This window comes from Notothenia rossii (assembly GCF_949606895.1).
Source record: "Notothenia rossii genome assembly, chromosome: 10".
Classification (NCBI taxonomy): domain Eukaryota; kingdom Metazoa; phylum Chordata; class Actinopteri; order Perciformes; family Nototheniidae; genus Notothenia; species Notothenia rossii.
Genome location: NC_136908.1, coordinates 16,018,870 through 16,041,009, shown reverse-complemented (window position 1 = coordinate 16,041,009; position 22,140 = coordinate 16,018,870). Strand labels below are relative to the sequence as shown.

Here is a 22,140-nt window from a genome sequence, read left to right as displayed (position 1 = left end):
CCAACATGACCGTGCACCAGTGCACAAAGCAAGGTCCATAAAGACATGGATGACAGAGTTTGGTGTGGATGAACTTGACTGGCCTGCACAGAGTCCTGACCTCAAACCAATAGAACACCCTTGGGATGAATTAGGAGCACAGCCTGAGAGCCAGTCTCTTCATCCAACTTCAGTTGCCGCTTCTGGAAGAATGGTCAAATATTTCCATAAACACACTCCTAAACCTGGTGGAAAGCCTTCCCATAAGAGTTGAAGCTGTTATAGATGCAAAGGGTGGACCGACGTCATATGAAACCCTATGGATTAAGAATGGGATGTCACTTAAGTTCATATGCACATCAAGGCAGGTGACCCAATACTTTTGGCAATATAGTGTATATATATATATATATATATATAAATAAATATCACCACAAATATTGAATATCATCATTCAAATAATTCAACAATAAATTCAAAACGATATGTTACAAAACAACAATATATAGTTAACAATGAACAAAAATATATACATTTTACAACATATCCATGAAAACCAAAGTGACTCTCTCAACCCAGTGCTGGGTTTCTAAGTAAGTGCTCATATTACAGTATTTTCCAGACAGACTTGCTTTCTGCAGGAGTTTTCACACCGCATTGCCTTGAACGCATAGAAGTGGCAGCACGGTGTCTCTTCAACCAGGTCCTCATATACTTTTGAGGATCAAACATAGAAGTAGGGGGGCCGTTGATATTAATCATCATCAAGTTTGATATGTTTGAGATCAGTAGTACAGCCCTTTTGTCTGAGCTTATATTGTTCATAAGGCTAAAGTTCCTCTCACACTCTGCTGTGCTGACAGGGAATGTCTTCATACAGTTCATGAGTGGTTTTAGGTCCTTGGGCTCACTATTGGGCTCTTCCAGTAGGTCTCGCATCCCATTCAGTGCTTGGTCTGTGCACAAGTGAAATCGCTTGCACAGTCGCTTAACCTGGTCTTCACCATGGCGAATGCTGGGGTTTGATGGCCATTTACTCTGATCAAGGATGCTGAAGTCCTTGATGACCGCATCTTCGAAAGACAAGCGTTGCTCAAGATTGTCCACAAGGCTTTGTAAGAACTGGCCTGGATTGATTGACTTCAGCTTTGCATTTCCTACTAGAGCTATAGAGCGATACTCTCCAGCCTCTTTTGCCTCTAAAGCCTCACAGTATTTTTCACCTGGACTCTCTTTGAAAGACTGTATCACTCTGATTGAGCATTTCAGCAGATGCTCTGCTCTGAGCAGAGTTATAGAATGAGCTTGAAGCTCCAGTGACAGGACACTTAGTTCATGGAGAGTGTCATACATGAGCCCAAGGTCACAGATAAATTCAGGACTTTGAAGACGGTATAATAAACCTCTGTACATTTGTTTCTCTTTGGTGGACCTCATCTCATCGGAAGACGCATTCTTAAAGTGCTGCACAAGACCTCCCAGGGATGTCCACACAGCACGAACAGTACGAAAGCTACTGCCCACCCAGCGTACATCTAAAACTCTGCCAATGCGAAGAAGTTGTGAGCCTACTTCAGCTGCTGCATCTTTGAGTTCACGCTCATTTTTGTTCGACATACTATAAAGTGAATATAGCTTCTGCATAAATATTTTAAAGTGGTTGACACCCGTCACCTCATCAACAGCATTTGACACAGCTAGTTCCAGCCTATGGTTCATACAGTGCAACACAAAGAGCCTTGGGAATCTCGAGGTCAACCTGGTTGCTACTCCTGACTTCTTTCCTAGCATGACACTGGCTCCATCAGACACAAATGTTACCCAGTTTTCAAGAAGCCACTCTTCTGTAAAGCCAGCCTTCATTAAACAGGTGAGTAAAGCCTGTTCTATGCCATCTGCTCTCTGATTGTCTAATTCAACTAGATCAAGGAATATGAACTCAGGGCTTGCTCCTTCAATTGACGCTTTTACAGAAACTGTCATGACAGGTTTGTGACTTAAAGAAGAGGCCTCGTCAATAAGGACAGCTAACTTCGTGGATGATGCTATTATGTTACTCACAATTTTGCTCTGCATCTCACTGGCAACATGTTGTATGATTTGTGTTGCACTGTAACGTGAATGAAGTATTGAGCCCATCTTAACACCATTCAGTTCCTGCAGCTCAATGAGGCTCTCATGGTCAGAAAAGGGTCTGTTCTTTTTGGCCAAATGGTAGGCTGTTCGGAACACAGCATCAGTTTCCTTCTTGTAGGACTCAGTCATAACCTCCACTGCATTCTCAATGGCCGATTCTTTTTGTTGTTCTGCCACCTTCACAGCCTGAGAGTGTGCCTTGGACAAAGCATGTTTCCTGATCTTATTTCTCAAGACTGACAGACCTGTTTCTCTACTTCCCTGAGAAGACACTTGAATTTCAAAGTTCATCCATTCTCTTGAGAGTGATACACCTTGCTCCTTGTTGATCCCAATGGAGTTCACACTGCTACAAACCAGACATCCTGTGAAGCATAAACATACAATGTAACTACTGTATCCACAGCTGTATGTGTGCATGGTCTATTTTTCCCATATACATAAAAGGACACACACACACACACGCACACAATATTAATGTGTGTCCACTGTTTCAGAAGCTACCTAAACTAACAAGATACCTAAACTTACCAAGTTTTTTGTTTTTGGATCCCAACCAGCGGTTCTTGGATTTAAAATCCTCTTTTTGATTGACAGTCCACAGGTCAGGCCAGTCATTATTGATGTCTAAGGGAAGAACAACAAAAGTGATTGAATTATAGGCTATAAAAGGGGAACAATGACCATAACCTATTCAAAAGTGTAAAGTTGTCACCTTCATAATCTGCATTATTAGATTTTTCATTTTAGCCCCCAAATAGTCAAATAGTCAATTACACAGGGCCTAGCTGTAGCTTTATCCATGGCTGTGTCAATAAAAAGTGTGAAAACTCTTCTAAGAAAAGGCGTTATGACGTGACTCAATGTTGCACACAAATTAGACCTAAACACAGACAAACCTTGTGCCCTTTTCAACCAGGTCCTTGGTAAACAACAGCACGTTTCCTTTCGTGAGGAAGACGCACTTTTAAACTTTTACCGTCATATAAGTCTTTTACTTCCTACCGCATCCTGCCTTCAAAATAAAAGTACCCGTTTTCATAATGTATCCAAATTCGTGGATTCCACGTAGCGTCGCTATGCCCGAATCTGGCTGTGCGTCGCACAAGGTCAAAATGCCCTTGCTATTTTTAAGCTGTTGGCTGAAACAACAGTCGCCAAAGTAACACAGATATAAGACTTTATTCAATCCTAAAAGAGGTAGATCGGCGGGATAAATGGCTGTCTTTAATTAGAAGAGACCACTGGCAGCCAACATCTACCCTCAGATTGTGCAGTCTCCTATAAATTAGCACTAGCTACATTTGACCTCAAATTATGTAGCTGCTAGTGCTAGCTAACTAATTTTTTATCTCCATTTGACAGGAAAACGCTGACAATCCAAAACACTAATCTTCAATTGCCACAGCTAATGTTACAATTAAGCAGATAGCTGTGTCACGTCACCAAACACACGATGATCTTAGCATTATGTTAGCTAACGTTAGCTAAGCGCTAACGTTCTTCAGATTGCGTGGTACCTAGCTATGCTCTTGAAAAGCCTTCAGGCTATCTCTGGTGTATGGGGATGGATTTTGTGTACAAGATAAATGTAAATGTCAGGAAAATAAAGTTGGGGCAGACACTTAGCATAAGGGACACAATAAAGTTCAGAGTAATAAATATGGATTGCAGCAAATAATGGATGTATTTTCCAAATGTCTTTCTGTCTCACTAAGGTGTGCTGTGCTCATTGCCATGAAGCTATAATAGCTAACTAGCGCCACTAGAATCAGAAATACTAAATTTAAAAGTTGAAACCAACTATTAACGAAAATAATGCTATTACTACTTTTATGTTAGTATATATGACTACCTAGCTACGATTTGTTACAAAAATCTTAAAATATAGAAGTGAGACCCACCGTTATTGTCGTCTTCATCTCCTTCCCTGTCAGCATCCTCTTCAACGGATGAGGGGGACGGAGGGAGCGCAGGTGTTGGGCTGATGTCAGGGCTGATGATAACAGGGCTATCAGCTAACAGCTCCGGTGTTCTAGCCTCACTATCTGTAGCTGAGCTGCTGGCCGATGTAGTTCCACAAGGACGTTTATTGTAAAAGGAAATTTTAGTCTGAATGGCTCGCTTCATTTTAACAGTTCATACAATTTTTGTAATGGCAAATAGTTGAAAGTAAATTAACATTTGTCTATATGCAGTTTTTTTCCCTTATTAAGACCCGCCCTACTCTGCCTCTGATTGGTTTTTCATCAGTTCTCGCGCTGAAAACCTGACCAATCTAACCAGCGAAGGCATAGAGTTAGCCAATATGAGGCAGAGTAGGTTTGTGTCATGAGTCTTCACAGTACTATGAAATGACATTGAGCCACTACTAAATAATGCGCACCAGCGGTGATTGAGAAGTGGGTATACGCCATGGTGTCTGAAAAATAAGTGGGTATACGCCGTATACCTGCGTATACCCTGGACTACACCACTGCTCATAACACCCTTATTACTTATCGTAGCTGCACGTCCAACCCATCGATTTGCATCGTGAGATGACACAGAATCGATAGGTACATACATCATCACTCCATGATAAGAACTCGCGAAGATATTAACAAGAACAGACATCAAAACCTGTGGCGCTAGGTAGCTAAAAACGGCAAAATGGCTTACCCTGGTCGTTGTCTGGTCAAAAGTGGTCTTCAATGGCATTACAACGATAAAAACGCTGCTGAAGGTTAATCCATAGGTTAATCCATAGGTTAATCCAATGTGTCTGTTTACTCGTTTGCGGAGTTTCACGGCAAAATTGACATCGTAATTCTGATGGTTTGGGCACGAGTTTAAGGATATTACGCCTCACTTTTATAAAAAAAAAAAAAAGTATCAAAAACCGGATCTGATTTTGGTGCGGTATACCGTAGCCGCAGTAACCGGTATTTCGATAATACCGGGAAACGGTATTCACCCCTAGTTTGATGGCTTCATTAGAGAAAAAACTTTGGTTGTTAAACATGTATTATTGGCTTTGAATCCCCACAAACACTTTGGACAAGTAGGCTACAAACCTGCTTCCTGACAGACATAAGTGTTTGTTTGTGTGTGTCCCTTCTCATGTTGTGTATTTGTCCTCCCCTAGCTGTTTCATGTGGCGCACCCAAGGCTCCTCCAAATGGAGGCGTTTTAACAGCCGACTACTCCGTGGGAACAAGAGTTTCCTATTTCTGTAACGACGGGTACAGACTCTCCAGTAAAGAGCTGACGTCAGCCATCTGTCAGCCGGACGGGACGTGGAGCAACCACAACAAGATACCACGGTGTTCTGGTGGGTAACACTTAGATATCAGCGGAATATTAACACAAATAACAAGTCCTCTAGTGTCATAAATGTTTAAATAGCAATAGCATGAATACAAATGTAAATATGAAACTGCTGTGAGATTAATTGCATCAGTTACAAAGAACTTATTTAATATTGAATACAAATAGTTTAATCAAAGGTAATTAAATAATCGTGCACTAAGTGGGATACTAGATTGTAAGCAACATATAATTAGCATACGCTCTGAGTGGCAGCTATTTTTGGCTAGAACATTGTTATTTAAATAGGGTCATTATTATGCATCTGTTTGATTTTTTACAATGGCTTGGCCCCACTCTCAGCCGGCTTTTTAATATCTGACACAATTTCAAAATGGTAATTGATGGCTGTTGTTTAAATGAGTGTAATTTTCATGTTGTTTCTCGCACTGTGTCTGTCTCTGTAGTGGTGGTGTGTCCCAGCATTGGCTCGTTTTCTTTGGAGCACGGCCGCTGGAGGATAGTCAACGGCTCACACTACGAATACAGAACTCGCATCGTGTTCACCTGCGACCCGGGATACTACAGATTAGGCCCCGCCCACATCCAGTGCCTATCCACTGGCATGTGGAGCTGGAGAAATGAGAGGCCGCATTGCCAGAGTGAGTAAAACAAAAACACTTGGCGACTGCAACTGCAATACAACATCAGAAACGAGACTGCAATCACGCATATTTGAATGAGGATTATTCCAATTATTGAATCAAACTGTATATGTGTTTACCCTTAGAACGAAAATACTATAATCAAAGTATAATTAAAAGCTATGATAACAATAGTAGTAAATAAAATAAAAAATATAATTGAGTACAATTTAAAGCCTGGCTCAATAGGTACGTTATAAGTTTATATTTAAAGATTGATATAGTTCCAGCTGTTCTCTGATCATCAGGCTGACTATTCCAGTGTCGACTATTTACCAAAAGCTGACTCACCAAAGTCTTTGGTCATTTTAGAACAACAAAATAATTTCCAAACTCATTCAAAATTCAAGATTCAAGATACCTTATTGTCATATGTGCTGTATAACGGGCAGTTGCAATATACAATGACACTTGGCTTATCTCTTCACACTTAAATATTTAAAAAACTATACATACTAACTAACATATAAGATAAAAAAAAGTAAATATAGTGCATGATGTGCTGCATGATCAAATAAAAAATAAATAGGATATATAAACAGCAGGGTAGAGTATGGCGTATAAATATGCATATGAATAAAAATAGATGGACTTAAAAGTATTGTGTAAAACAATATAGTGACAGCCAGTGTTTGTTACTTTTGTGTTTTTCCTCTGATCCATTTAGTGCAAAAAATTAAAGCAATCTCTTACTCGATTTCTGGAATCTCCTGTGGCTGCCTGGCCACTGATACAAGCCAAGAAATAGCCGGGCACAAAATCCCTTGTTGAACAATGAATTGTTGTGAAAAATATGAAATATTCAAATATTATACTGTATGGGTGAGCTTTAGATCTGCTGGAAGGCGGGTTCAGTTACAAATGAACTGAAAAACAGCTTCTTTCCAAAGCTTCTGAACTAAGACATCTCTCAGACTGACAGGACTGATGTGCTGGCATCACTGCAGCATGTCACTCCAATACACTCATTATGTGCAGTTTACCAAACACACATTCAACACCCAACACCCATGCTGCTAACACTACTGATAACATCTGTTAGTTATTTTCTATTTTCATTTGTATACCTTTTATTTATTATCTTACTTCTATGTACTACTTAGACTCTGCTCCATGTATTGCTGTTTCCTCCTTCTTTGTAAATATAACGTTTTTAATACAATGTTGCACCATGTGAGGCTGTTGTTATTGCAATTTTTTTGCGCTTAATGACAATAATGTTCTTTGCCCTTCCTAGCTTTTTCCCTGTGTTTCTATGATTTGCTAACCAGCTGTTGGCAGTTCATATTTAATAGACGGATAAGAGAAATGTATACATTTTCAACATCTAAATCATCCACAAATAAGCGTTTCCTTCAGACGCAGAGCATGTCTTCTGATTACTTTATGTACTTGTTAATACAAATAATGAATGCATCAGCCATTAAAACAAAAAATAAATTATATTTCAATAAATCAAGTGATAACTAACTGTACAAGAAAAACTGCTTTTTCTTACAATCCATTCTCGGCTTGACATTTTTGTCATAAGTTATTTCAAATGTGAGGATTTCTTGACATTTGAATGAATCAATGTTATTTATTTAATGTTCAGAAATGTTTAGGACCCCAAAGAAGAGAAGGACAGTAGTTCAGTTTGAAGGTGTTTAATAAAGAAAGCAAGGACAATGCAGTTAATGAAGGCAGGGAGCTGCCTGGTTTGCACAAAAAGTCCCAGGCAAAAACACAGAAAGTTGCACTATAAACTGCAATCTGGAAAACACAAGGCTTGGGCTGCAGAGAGGCACTCTGGATCGTCCAACAACATTCAGTTATCTGGCAGAGTAGTGGAAGTGAGGACCAGGCTCTTAAAGTGAAGGTTGATGAGGTGAGTGGGAACAGGTGTGCCTCATCTGCAGCCAGGAGAATACGAGCCACGCCCCCTACCACACACCAGCCAATCAGAGAGGAAGAACAGAGAAGGGGACAAGAACAAGCACAATAACCTAAAAAACATGCAGAAACATTACAATTTACCATTATAGAAGTGTGTGACATTTCAGAAATGACTGCTATATTCTTCACCAGCAATTGTGAATTTTCATTGTAGTAAAAAAGTATGTATTCGTTCCAGATCTGTGAGAGTCATTGGTAGCATAGTTTCTTGAAAGCAATGTTCTTTACCAGCAACTAAAATCAACCTAGTGCGTATTTGGTGCATGAGTGCTTTACAAAAAAATGTGTTCTGCCTGTGTGTTTCAGTCATATCCTGCGGAGAGCAGCCATCACTTCCTAATGGGAAGAAGATCGGTACTCAGACAAGCTTTGGGGCTACAGCCATTTACACCTGTGACGCTGGCTTCATGCTGGTGGGGTCAGCCGTCAGAGAGTGCCTGTCCTCTGGGCTGTGGAGTGGAACAGAAACTAGATGTCTAGGTATGTAACGACAGGAATTATTAATATATTCAAACATTTAAGTATGTAGATATATATTAAAGGTCACCTATTATACAAAATCCACTTGTTCACGTCTTTTATACATAAACATGTGTCCCCTCTGTGTAAAGACATTCTGAAAGTTTCAGAAAAAAGATTCTCTCTCTTTTCGTCCTGATCCATTTATATAAAAACCTGTCTGGAAATGAGCTGATCAGATTTTGGTCACTTTATGATGTCATAAAATTGTTTTGGCTTGTGTAACTATTAGCCAATCAACAACCAAGGTAACCCCCCCACCTTATCACCTGAATCTCCTCCTAGAGCGCCATTGTGTTATTTTTAACCAAATATCTCTCAGAGGGGCGTGGGGAGTGGCTCCTTATGTTCATCTAAAGTAACAGACAGAGAATCAGCACTTTTGAAAGAGGGCTGAAACAGAGGGGATTATGGGATGCTGCAATGCATGATCTGTTTGGTATTGCAAGCCAAACACTTCACAGACATGTTTTCTATATATGCAAGACCTATAATATATTGATGAAAAGTTGTATAATAGGAGATATTTAAAGTATTTCTAGAAACTGTATTGTATACTTAGACTTAAAATGAAGTCATATTACTGCATGCCTCTCTGAAACACTGGCCATTGGAAAGGGGGTTTGAGTTATTTGTTTTCAAGTCAAGATAATGAGGACAGGTATCAAAGGCAGGGTTTGCACAGCTGCTCCGCTCGAACCTCGTCCACCTCCCAAGAAAAACTATTACGAGCTTCTGCTGTGCACTCACTAAATTCAGTTAGAATGCTTTTTTTATATATATATATACAGTATATATATAAGCCAGAAAAAAACAGCTTATTTCTTCTGTCAGTGTGCCAGCGAAAGTTAACATATGCTATGACAAGTTGCTGTCACTTCTCCATGAAGCCTCAGTAGAAACAGCGCTTCCCAGAATACTTCACAGGCCGAGGGGGATATGAGATGCAATTTAGAACGGGAAGGTTCATTGAAACTTAACCTAGACTGATGAGGAGGCAAGGTTCTGTCAAAAAATAAATGTATTGAGCCCTAAAAAAGTGCTATAAACAGCATTTTCAGTCAATAACTTTGCCAATTATCCTTTGAACCAAATCTGGCTTTACTGTACTTGTTTTGCTAATTTAAAAGTCGGTGTTGTTGTGTTTCTTATTTCCAATCATCTTTGTAATCAAAGCTGAAGCACAAAATATTTTCTATAATTACCCTCATTTGTTCAATCATGAAAAATGCAGTTTGTACTAATGTTTATTCCTTATACATATCTTTCTGCAACCTTTTCAAGAAAGTAAAAATCGTCTTACTTTAGAAATGCCGCAAAATCTCAAAGACAATGTGGGAGGACAAAGGTTATGCAGAGCAACCTTTTCTCTTCCTGTTCCTTCCCACTCTCCTGGCTGCTTTTGACACTGTTAGCATTTTGCATTGAAGACACAGTTGAAGAACAAAATCAATACCCAATCCAAAGTTTCTGAGAATGCATTTACTCCAACATTTTGCATTAAATCTGTGCATCAGTTAGACCTTTGGGAAGAATCATGTTTGGTTGGCTGTTACCGGTAAAGCCTGATACTTAATACACACAGAAACATCTTCATTTAGAAGGTAGATGCTTTCGACAGCAATGACACATCTGTGTAAATGCTGTAAGGGGGCAAATTCCCATCAGAGACTTCAACATAAATAGAGAGGTGAAGTCCCGCCCATCTACTTCCGACCCATGGGACCTTATTTCGGAAAAATTATGTATTGAAGTCAATGGGGAGAGAAAACGTATCTTTCGATCCCGTTTGAATTGTGCCACGAATTACACATATGATGTTTGTCAATCTTAAAAAATAATTTCATGGAGCGGTTTCACACAAAAAAAAGTGTTACTTCACAGTTTTACGACACATTTTATTTTTTTTGACTTTTTTTTATCTTTTAAATTGACAAACATCATATGCGTAATTCGTGTCACAATTCAAACGGAATCGAAAGATAATCTTTCTATCGCCATTGACTTCAATACATACTTTTTCCGACATAAGGTCCCATGGAGCTACCCCGGAAGGGAGGGACTTCGCCTCTCTCTGACAGGTTGTCCAATTTATGATAGAGCTTCTCATATTGTTCTTGAAGATGGAGTGCTTGTTGTGCTCCATCTTTGATGTTTCATGGCGTGTGTTTGCTCAGATTCAAATGTTTCATTGACAAGAGAAACAGGTTTCAAGCGGCAATTGCTTATTTTACAGGCTAGCAAAATGTTTCAGCAGATGTTTAACATCTTAATGTCCCATATGGAGGCAACAAACTGCCTCTTAAGCCGAGATGATGTTAAACCCACAAGGTTTGTTTAAAACTACAAGGCTTGATTCAATTGTTACGGTTTAACTGAGATTCTCTCCCTGTAACCCAGATGCATATCATGGTTATAAGCCTGAGCATAAAACATCATTGTCATGAAAAAGTCTTTAGCCCTAGGTTACGTAGGAGATTTGTTAAAAAATCGTAGGGTAAAATTGCACGTTAACATCAACGTTTTGAAGATTTTCATTTAAATAACGGTCTGTTAATTCAACATCTTTCTATCGATGAACGAGCCACCCAAAAGAATATTGAGCCTACGGTAAACCGAAATCAAAGCCTTAAGATTTGCAGTGTTAAAAATTAGTTGTCTGTTGCAACATTTTCCAGGAAAAGGCAAGATTGTTTGGATTTCTTTGAAGTGAGATCCAAACATACATCTACAATTACCCCTCTTGATCATAGGTGGCACCTAAGGGAATAATACATGGAAATCTCCAAGATTTTGATCCAATACAAGATTTGTATTATGTCCGTTTTGTGTATCTAAGGTAGATATAGGACAGCCAAGACATGGAATAATAGAGAAACACATTTATAGGTATAGAATCTGAAATAGTTAATAATGAGAGAGGCCATTTACAAATAAAAGTGAGTGCTACAACATATTATCTTCGCAGCGACGTTTCTGAGGCACGTTCAGGGACACCTATATTCTGAGTCGTCTGTATGTCTTTCTGTGTCTTTCAGCCGGTCACTGTGGGATCCCAGAAGGCATTGTGAACGGTCAGGTGATCGGGGAGAACTTTGGTTACCGTGATACGGTCGTGTATCAGTGCCTGCCTGGATTTCGACTAATAGGCTCATCGGTTCGAATCTGTCTCCAAGAAAACCAGTGGTCTGGACAACTGCCTGTCTGTATATGTAAGGAATACACTTATCCGTCTCTTTTACAACCTATGATCTGGTCGGCTTCCTGTCTTTTCAGAAAACTGACATTACAAGTAGTAGAAGAAAGCATTTGTTCAGAAGGAAGCGGTCGACTCAGTGAATAGGAAATCACTAAATCAAGAGTGTCCTGATCCAGCACATCATTATAAAAACGCCTGAAGAAAAATATTTGCTGTAGTTCAGTGGTTACACTAACAATGATTCAGGGAATACTAATAAGGATCAAGCCTTTTGGGTATGTGAGAGTAAGGGTGGTGGTGTTGATGTTTGGTTAATACAAACAATTTCATTTATTGAAAACAATTTTTATTTCTGCTTGATTTAATCTCAAAGGTCGGGTAGGTAAGTTTGAGAAACCGGCTCGAGATACACTTTGTGTTATATTCCATGGAATGCTCTTAACATCCCGATAGCAATTAATATCTTAAGTGCTTTGACAAAAAATCCATACATTTAAAAAAAAAATTCATCTGTGGAAGCCGTGGTACTGTAAAAAGCACGACCAATCATTTTAGCCGGCCCGGCTAAAATAACTGGATGGTCTACCTGCCTGTCAGCCTTCCATCTGTGCACAAACTTATCTCGTGGCCTCATTGGTCATGTGCGCGTTTGTGTGTGTTGGAAGAGGGGTTTGTTCCGGCTGTGTATTTTCAAATTGTAACGCACTCGAGCTGGTTTCTACAAAATGACCTACCCCACCTTTAAGTGCAAACTCTAAATAAAAACACAATGAGAGCCTCACAATGCTGTCTTCACAATTGTGATAACATTAAAGCACAGACTTACACTCATTTTATATTGAAGATATGTCCAGTAATTAAGCATTGCACATCTTTAACAGACTCACAAAAAGCCAACAATATACAGAACAAATATATTTTCTTGTTTTATTCCACATTCTTCGTTGTCCAAACCTGGCCTCAAACTACCAAGAATTTATTTCAACTGCTTACATTTTGGTCGTAGATTCAGCTGTGTGAAATTGGTTTAATAAGTGACATGTGTAACAACATATTCAGTTAAAACAGTAGCTACCTTTAACATTGTTTATGGACGCAGCACCAAGGGACTCATGCCCCTTTTACACCAACGCGGTTCCAGAGCTGGTTTGGAGCTAGAGCCTGAAAAGCAGAGTTTTTTCCTTTTCACACCGCAGCGGAGCCGCCCCGAAGCTCCGAAGACCGGTGCTTTTCAAGCACCAAAAAAAATGGTGGTCTCCACAAATATCAAAAAACACATCGTTTTTCTAGAACAGATTACAAATCGCCTGCAAATTGTACAAACAAGTGGCAACATGTGTGATGAAGGTGTTGCGCTGGGCTATATCATGCAATTGACAGTAAAACTTAACCTCGCTCCATTGCGGAGATATTCCCGTGAGAGTGCGGAAAACTGAAATGTATTTATTTATTTCAAATGTGAAATGTTACCAATATAGTCACAGACCACTAGGGGGCGCTCACGGACCACCAGTGGTCCCAGGACCACACTATAGGCGCGTTCACACCAAGTACTATTCCCACAAAGGTTCCTGAGAACTCTTTAGTTCTCATGAACTAAGTACAGATCGCGTTCACACCGGAAATTAGTTCCTGGGGGTGGATTAGGCAAATGAAGCCGCTGACGTCACTTCTTCTTCTTCTGCTTTGGGTTTACTGGCAGGCCGCAAACAACTTCACGGCGTATACTGCCACCCAAAATCCCCGGCCGGAAGTCCCCGGACTTAGGGACTGGCTTCAGTAGAAGCTGCTGGGACTCCCAGCAGCTTCTACTGAAGCCTTCCGAGTAAACGGCCAGAACGCCGACACCTCCTCATCTCCACCGCTCCCATTTTTCTATTTTGTGTTGTCATAAGTTAGTCTCTCTGCGTTTCTGCGCTGGCCTAATGCTAATGCTAATAATGCAATGCGAGGATAATAAAATGGCGGCTTCACAAAAGTTTTTGGGAGTTTGACGGGGCTTGGTTTGCATTCCGCCCAGCCAATCAGACACAGGAACCTTTTTCTCCCACTAAAGTCCCTGCTCTCTAGCATGGACTGAAAAGGGGGTAAAAAAGGTTCTCTATAACTAATTTAGTTCCTGGGACTTTTTGGTGTGAACGCAACTAAATCGTAGTTCTCAGGAACCTTTGTGGGAAAAGTACTTGGTGTGAACGCGCCTTTTGAGAAGCACGGGGCTGCAGTCAAATAGACCGATAGTCAGCTCCTAAGTTCTAACCCTATCGTTTATTCCTTGACCTCTGAGTGAAACGTCACGGGGTTAAGGGATAGTGGGGAGAATTCAAAAGGACTTAGGAGAAGAGACTGCAGTACTTTAGAGAATCCGACTGCACTTTCACTATCCGACGTGTTTATGCTGCGCCAGCGGACGTCATAAATGTGCGTCTGCTGCTGTGGGGAAACTATGGAAACTACAGTTTTCTATACAGCGGACTACAACATGGATGTATAATAACGGACTACTGTAAACTCATCTAGAGACTCTGCACCGTGCTCTGATGCTGTTGTTTTATGCTTTATGAACGTGGACAACAGAGAAACATATTCTTCATGACCAAAGTTGGAATTTAAATAAAAAAGGAAAGTGAAACTTATGCTCGTCACCCTCTCCCTCCGGTCCACATTAATACAAATGATCCCAATACGTATGATTGTATGAAAAGATCTTAAAATAAATACAAATGTATTTATTATAAACGTTAGTCCTTAACATCTATCACTGTGTATATCACCATTCAAACGTCTTTTAAAAGTTGAACAAACCCCACACAGCTCAGTGAAATGTTGACTTTATTTGATCATTTCAGTAAAAACTAACGTTCATATTTCTCTTTTTGATTACAATACTGATGAACGTTCAAAACAAAGAACTTTGGCAACTTACCACATACGTTTTACAATGCTTAATAAGCACCGTAACTTTCATGAAATCATTTCTCGGTCATAATCGGTTTGTGTCCGTGAACGGCCGACAGTTGTGTGACGGCAAATGCTGCGGCTGCAAGGCATTGTGGGGCAGCATTTTCTCCTCTCCTTTCGGTTAGGGAGGTCCAGTGGTTCCTAAGCTAAAGGAGGTTATAAAGGAAGTTTGAAACCTCCTTTCCTATCATCTAGACTAGAGAATTCGAACGGCACTTATCATGGCTGCCACTGAGGGACTTCCGGGTCATTTCACTCGGTTAGGAAGGTTCCTAAGCTAAATGGAATATTCGACTGCAGTCCTGGTCTAGAAGCAAGAAGCTTACGTCAGAGCTGGGGGCAGGGGCGGGATCAACCTGAGCAATAACAGTTTATGGCGAGTACGGCAAATGAAAGTTGTAACAAGCAATCGCGCTGACTAAAGCGACTAGAACGCAACAAAAAAAACACACTTTATAAAGTCAGGCAACACTAACCAGGCTTAGTGTGATTCTGTTTATTTGTAGCTTACTTTGACCATCCGTTCGCTGTTATTGATCATTGTGGAGAGCAGGCAGCGTTTGTTTTGTATTATAGCAGCTATCGGATGGAATCAATACAAGGGCTGCACAGGTTGTCATGTCCGACTATCACAAGTAGAATCATAATGAAAAATATGCAGGTAAAATGTGCCTGTAGAAAACGGCTTATGCCAAACACATTAATAAACAATGAACCACAGCACTCTGGAGAAAAGTATAGGGGTTAAGAAGTAGTTATTTAATTTAATCTGGCTTCGTATGATTAAAAGCAACACGATCATTGACCCAACGCCGTTGGGGAGAAAATCAGCGACGTAAACGGTGAGGTCATGACGATGACGCAATGACGCAGCACCACTCGGGCTCTGGGCGGTGTGAACAAAGCGGGGGCTGAAAAGAAAAACTGGTTCCGAACCAGAAAAGCTGTAGCACGGAGCTAAAACGGCTACCACGTTGGTGTGAAAGGGGCATTAATCTGGTCGAGACAATAAACCCCAGTCCAATTTCACTCGAGGGTTGGAAATATCAAAATTAAACCTTTTTGTTCAAGAGTGATTCAATATTGAGTTAAGCCAGCATGTGGTTTGTATTATGAGAAATATCTTCTTTTTTTTTGTATTCACCAAATAGTCCTGAGGTTCGGCAGATTCACACCGGCAGTCTTATACAAAGAGCCAGAGGGCCTAACTGCCTGTGTGGTCTGGCTGAGATAAATCGCTAGGCTTGATGATAAAGCAGACCACTCGGAAATGTCCAGGCTTCTGTGAAAATCTTCTAAAATCGCTCACTTACTGTGGGCGTCCTGAAAGTTTTTAGGCAGCAACTGGGCACGGGTAAGGTGGCGATGATGAGCCAACTCCAGCCAGCCACAGGCACCTTTTCCCAAAGAGACAGCCCGTTTGTTCACTAAATTAGAACCATGTTTAAAAGATGTAGGTGGTGAAGCAGTGTCAACATTCTGGAGTAGCAGGGAGTTTATTTCCTCTTAGAAATTGTTTTGACTATGACACTTAAAGGACGAGAAGTATCATCATAGGGACTTTATATCAGAAATAATCAGTTTTGTGTATATATTTGTGTTTATGTTTAGGATATGTGAGTGGATCTGGTGTTTCTGTGCTCTGCTGTTTTTATTGTGGTTATTCATGCAGGAGTTATTGAGGGAAATCATTTTACAGCCAAATTATACTGTAATTATGTAGATGAGAGGCTCTTGTTTAGAAGCACAAACACAGAATGATGATGAGACCGTGATGTGCCTGTGTGTGTGTGTGTGTGTGTGTGTGTGTGTGTGTGTGTGTGTGTGTGTGTGTGTGTGTGTGTGTGTGTGTGTGTGTGTGTGTGTGTGTGTGTGTGTGTGTGTGTGTGTGTGTGTGTGTGTGTGTGTGTGTGTGTGTGTGTGTGTGTGTGTGTGTGTGTGTGTGTGTGTGTGTGTGTGTCTGCAGGGCATGCTGACGGTGTCAAAAACATTTGTATCTTAGGCAGGCAAACAAACTTCTGATTCTCACTGATCAAGTGAAAATCAGGCCATGGCTTCCTCCCCTTCCTTCCTGTCTGCTCTTCTTGTCGCTATCATCTCTTCTAGTTTCCTTTTTTCTGAAAATGTCTTGGTTTTTTCTCCTTTTCCCAATGCACCTTACTACCCTCCTCGTCTGTGTCTTTCCCTTTTTCGTTCTATGGTCAACCTCCTCTCCTCTCCTTTCTTCTCCTCTCCTCTCCTCTCCTTTAAAGGGGGGTAGTTTAACTATCTGTTAACACAAACATTAAAACACATTTGTCAGCACAATGAGGACAAGGGACACACACAAACTTCTAAGAAGCTCCAGTGAGTGAAGTTAACGCAATGAATAATTATGATGCACAATGCCAAACAGAGGTCACTTAATGCTAATGCAGAAGATGCAAGATCTAATATTTTTTTTTAAATAGAGATATTTGCTGGGTCTGCTAGATCATCAGGCATCTCGTAATTATTTATGAATTACTCGTAAAAATGGTATTGATATTTGGCACAAATCTGCGCTTCTTTTAGGTTCTTTTTTTTTGCAATACATTGCATGGTCTCAGATTTGTATGTCTGCGAGAGATCGTACGTGTGTAGCTTTTATCTCAAGAGGAGATTTTGCTGAATTTGATGTTCTGAATTTAATGAGAACATCTGCCAATTTGACATGAAAAGTCAATGTTGACATTTAAACCAGTGGTCAGCTGCAACTAAATGACATTGAATGCTGAAAAACTTTTGCACCCACAAACATTCACCCATCATAAAGACTTTATATCTCTATATCGAGGGAAAAAAATGAATTATTCTGGTGTCCAGCAATGAACAGTAGATGTTACAAAACATATACGTGTTTCTGTAAACAGGGGTTAACACATTTTAAGTTTATATCCTTTCATGTGATTTAATATCGGTTTTAAAGACATTCATATTAAACACGACGCAACCCGACATGCTAATTTGTAATGAGCACTCTCAAAATAGACTTATTTAAATATATTCAAAAATCTGCTTGTTCCATGTCTCCACGGTTCACTCTCTTGTCTTCCCTTTAGCGATCAGCTGTGGCCATCCAGGAAGTCCCATATATGGTCGTACGGTGGGAAACGGCTTCAACCTCGACAACGTGGTCAGCTTTGTGTGTAACCGGGGTTATGAAATGGAGGGGCCCGCACACGCTCAGTGTCAGGCCAACCGACAGTGGAGCCACCCGCCCCCAACGTGTAAAGGTGGGGAGAAAAGTTAAGTGTATTCCCCCCTAACCTTATTTATCCCTAACCTTTTATTACCATCCAAACTCTTATGTTTATTTACCCTTTCTGCATTTCCCAAGTTGTCTCTCCCGTGTTTTACCACTGCTCGTTTCATTTCAGCTCATAGACTCTTCATCCTTTATTTAATTTATTGACGCTTTGAGCTAGATTTATTTCTCTACATCCCTCCTGGCTCCAGCCTCATGAATGGAAATGTCTTGATTGTGCTCACAAGTTTGTACACAAGCTATCAGCGCTCCACCAAGATTACAGAATGAAATGGCAATGAATCGTGTAAAATGTAAAATGCAACCCATTGAAAGCAAGCATCACCCTGCATGGGTGCTGGATCCAGAACACACAAACCTGCCAACATCATCAAGTCATTTGCCATATTTACCATTTTAAACACCATCCTTAATTAATCTCCTTTTTAAGCCCTTTATTATTTCACAGGCAGAAAAAAGGAAGAGAGGGAAGAGAATTGACTCTCCCATGTTTAAGCCAAATAACACATGCTTTTCTCTCTCTGTGTACGTGTGTGTGTGTCTCTGTGTCTCTCTGTGTATAGTGGTCAATTGCTCTGATCCAGGTATCCCAGCCAACTCCATCCGGCAGAGTAAAATAGAGCACGGGAACTTCACCTTTGGCACTGTGGTCTTCTATGACTGTAACCCGGGGTATTACCTGTTTGGATCATCTGTTCTGTCCTGTCAGCCTACTGGACAGTGGGACAAACCTCTGCCCGAATGTATAGGTTAGTTTGATCTGTGTCCTTTTGTCTTTTTGATTTCACAATGAAAAAAGATAGTGAATTGCCTTTGCTAAGCCTGACTGCCCTTAGTTACTGTTGCTGCACCTATCACGTATTTAATTATACAAAAGGCACATAATGCAGTTTATAATAATAGCAGCTCAAAACTCGTAGTTATTTTTGAACCTTGGTTTTTAAGACAGGGGTAAGACAGCAGACTTCTCATTGTTTGGCCATGGAAATAACACTCAGTTACCACCATGGACCGTGGAACGAATGTTAACCTTTAAACCTTTTTTAATTGGACACTTGGACCAGGCACCAGAATAAAATTACTCAAGGTTCTGCCAAAAATGTGGTGGGTTTAAAGTACAAGTCTTCTGAAAAAAACACTGTTGGCTTTTATTAATAGAGGTGTTGATACTGTATATTTAAACAATGACATTTTGATAAATTATTACATTACATTACATAGATGCTTTTATCCAAAGCGACTTGCATACTCCATACTGTGGACAATCCCCACAGGAGCAATTTGGGGTGAAGTGTCTTGCCCAGGGAGATAACGACATGCTGACTGCAGTGGGGTTTGAACCTGTGACCCCCTGATCCCAACACCAAGGCTCTATCCACTGCGCCGTACGCCTAATTATCATTAGTGAACTGGATATGAACAAAGAATAAATGCAATACAGACTTTAAAACAAGTAAAAGACACTTTTGCATTATTCCGATATCCAAAATCGAAATCAATAAAAGATCAGTATATTTCCCTCTCTTCTATGATCCTCCTATTTCTCTGCTATATCCTCCTCCTGGGAAAATTAACAGTACTGTAGCTGCACATGCTAAAGCTCACTTTAAACATATTGCTTGATTAAAGGAGTGCTTAAAATGATCTGCAGTGTGTCTGCCTGTTTCCTCACTACCCACAATCCTTCACATGTGTGTTAATGCAGCTCCTCTCACAAAGCTGTGCTTAGTTGAAACTAGCTGTCGGCCTCTCAATCCCTAACTCTCTCTCCCTCTCTTCTGATCTCTAGTTGTGGATTGTGGTCACCCCGGCTCTCCCCCTAACGGTGTGCTGAGTGGAGTTAAGTTTACATTTGGTTCAACGGTCCGATACTCGTGTCTTGGCGGGAGACAGCTGAAAGGAGAATCATCCAGGACTTGTCAGCTCAACGGAATGTGGAGTGCCCCCATGCCCTTCTGCTCTGGTAACCATTTTAACCTCTATTCAATAAACCGACTTTGTAGCCCACCCTATCAGAAGGGGGAGATGGATGGGTGGGAGATGTAGATGAAAGATGAGACGTCTAAAAACATGTAGACTCAACAGAGTGTGGAGCACGTCATGCAGGCCCAATTTCTTACCCCCTTGCACTCAGTGGAAGGGATAATGGGATGGATGGATGGACAGATAGAGGCTCGGCCTGGCGCATGAAAAGAGAACATATCATTCCCTGTCTGTTAAAAGGGTTGTGGAGCATAACCTCCCCCATACCCACATACTGTAAATCCACAGCCATGGACCCTTGGCCATGAGCATTTATTTTCTGGTTGTTCAATTTCAACTATTTGTAAACCGACTTTTCTTTCTTAAGATGTCTCTAAGAAATGAATGTGTTTTCTCTCTTGAGGAGAACTGAAGGATGAGAATACAAATGGACATGGAGCGGTTCTTTAAATATTAACACGTTTAAATACTTCAGTGTTACCTGAGCATTTTCTTTAGCATGAGTTGTAGTTATTTAAGACAACTTTGTTTACCGTAGTGTAGCCTCCCCCTCCCCCCCCAACCCCCTGCTGGATTTACTGTATATGCATATATCATCACTTATTGAGCTATATTGTCTCTCCAAACAGCAAGCCTCCTTACCTTCCATCTTGTATAAACAAACCGTCTAACTTATATTGTTCTCAGAGGGATGGCTGGAGGCATGATTATGACTCTCCAGGCTGAGAGGCTTCCAGCTGCTGCTTATATAACAAACTCACTGGAAACTCATTCCAGACGAGTTGAATAAAAACTCATTGTTATTTACAGCTATTGCCTGGGGCATACGCAGGGTGAGCCAGGCTAATGGTGTACGTAGCAGTGATTCATGGCTTATACCTGGCAGGTTTGTACCCATGGTAGAAAAGCGACGTCAGCAATTCAGCTTGTTGACTGTTGATAAGCTAATGTTGTTTCTAATGTAATGATGTTTCTGACAACACATTTCAGGGGTAATAATACATGTATTTAAACTAGGAGGTAGAGTGGTTACTGCGTCTAGCCCTGGAGCCTCAAATTACATTCATGTTTACTTTATTGAGAATACATTATGTAATAGAGCCGATTGTGCATTTTCTAACATACTTGGATTTGGTATTCTACCTACACAAAAATGCTTTGAGACTTGATGTACTTGAGACTTGACTCCTTATTCAGGCACTGCATTCACCACTTGAATATCTATTGATTAGGCCTATACATTAAACCGCATTGGTTCCATGTTTTTGGTTCTGTTGTTTAACTGATAAAAGATTGATACCACATTTTGATGCATATGGTCATACCAGCATGATCTTTCCAATAAACTAATCTTGATTTAGATGGAATACAGCTGGTAGATGAAATTACATGAGTATAGCTAATGCTATTAGTGAGTTATGTGGTGGTCTGCTATCCTTTTGAAGTGAATTGGTTTTATAAAATGCTTCCATCTACTGATTATTCACAAACTTGATTCCCCAAACACACAAGTCGAAAACATCCTAGCTTACATTTTTTTACCCTAGTAAAATGTAATCAAAACAGACACACTACTAACATATGTATTCATTAGGTGTTGTTTGAACAGTTTATTTTAACTGTGGTTTTAACTCAACATTTTTCATATTTTGTATTATTGTTGTAATTAGTATTACAAAAAACAGAGAAGACATGCATGCAGCTAGCCATTTCCCTGCTTTAAACCTTAATGCTAAGATCCCTTGCTGGCTGCTGCATCATATTTAAAGGGCAATGGTAGAATTAGCCAAAATGTCAGCTATTCCTTAAATCTTTAGTTACAGCTAGTTAAACAAAAATGTGATTTGGAAACCATATTTTATAAGAAACGACATGATGTTCAAACGGTTTTATTTGCCCCCACCTTCCCTACTCTGCAGCCTCCAGTAAGTCTCTGGATCAGACGAGTAAGAAGGTTATAGCCTTGTAGCTTTTATCGTCGAGCTTAATGACAACTCCTGCAAACCTGGGAAAAGGAGCTTCAGCTCAGTAACCCGTGAATTTACCCGAGTCAGAGTAGAGCCAAATACTTTCTATCAGATAGGTGTGTGTGTGTGTGTATGTGTGTGTGTGTGTGTGTGTGTGTGTGTGTGTGTGTGTGTGTGTGTGTGTGT

The 22,140-nt window shown here is 40.3% G+C and overlaps 2 protein-coding genes across 7 annotated transcripts in view; one reads left to right on the top strand and one right to left on the bottom strand.

The window, feature by feature from the left end:
- csmd3b (CUB and Sushi multiple domains 3b) overlaps positions 1-22,140 on the top strand; it is a 373,567-nt gene that overhangs the window by 324,321 nt on the left and 27,106 nt on the right. For 4 of the 6 annotated variants that reach the window (XM_079656201.1, XM_079656206.1, XM_079656204.1 and 1 more), the window contains 7 exons: positions 5,243-5,428; positions 5,871-6,065; positions 8,349-8,522; positions 11,600-11,773; positions 17,799-17,984; positions 18,568-18,753; positions 19,794-19,967. In XM_079656201.1, the coding sequence (XP_079512327.1) occupies positions 5,243-5,428; positions 5,871-6,065; positions 8,349-8,522; positions 11,600-11,773; positions 17,799-17,984; positions 18,568-18,753; positions 19,794-19,967 (1,275 nt within the window). The remainder of the gene's footprint in view (positions 1-5,242; positions 5,429-5,870; positions 6,066-8,348; positions 8,523-11,599; positions 11,774-17,798; positions 17,985-18,567; positions 18,754-19,793; positions 19,968-22,140) is intronic. The other 2 variants (XM_079656205.1, XM_079656202.1) reach the window with 1 other exon arrangement.
- Positions 586-4,562, bottom strand: LOC307022020 (E3 SUMO-protein ligase KIAA1586-like; the record flags this gene model as incomplete). Its single annotated transcript, XM_079654591.1, has 3 exons — positions 4,020-4,562; positions 2,647-2,742; positions 586-2,480 (listed from the first exon to the last, which is right to left on the bottom strand). The coding sequence occupies exons 1-3, from the start codon at positions 4,243-4,245 to the stop codon at positions 586-588; spliced, it is 2,217 nt and encodes a 738-aa protein (XP_079510717.1). The 5' UTR covers positions 4,246-4,562.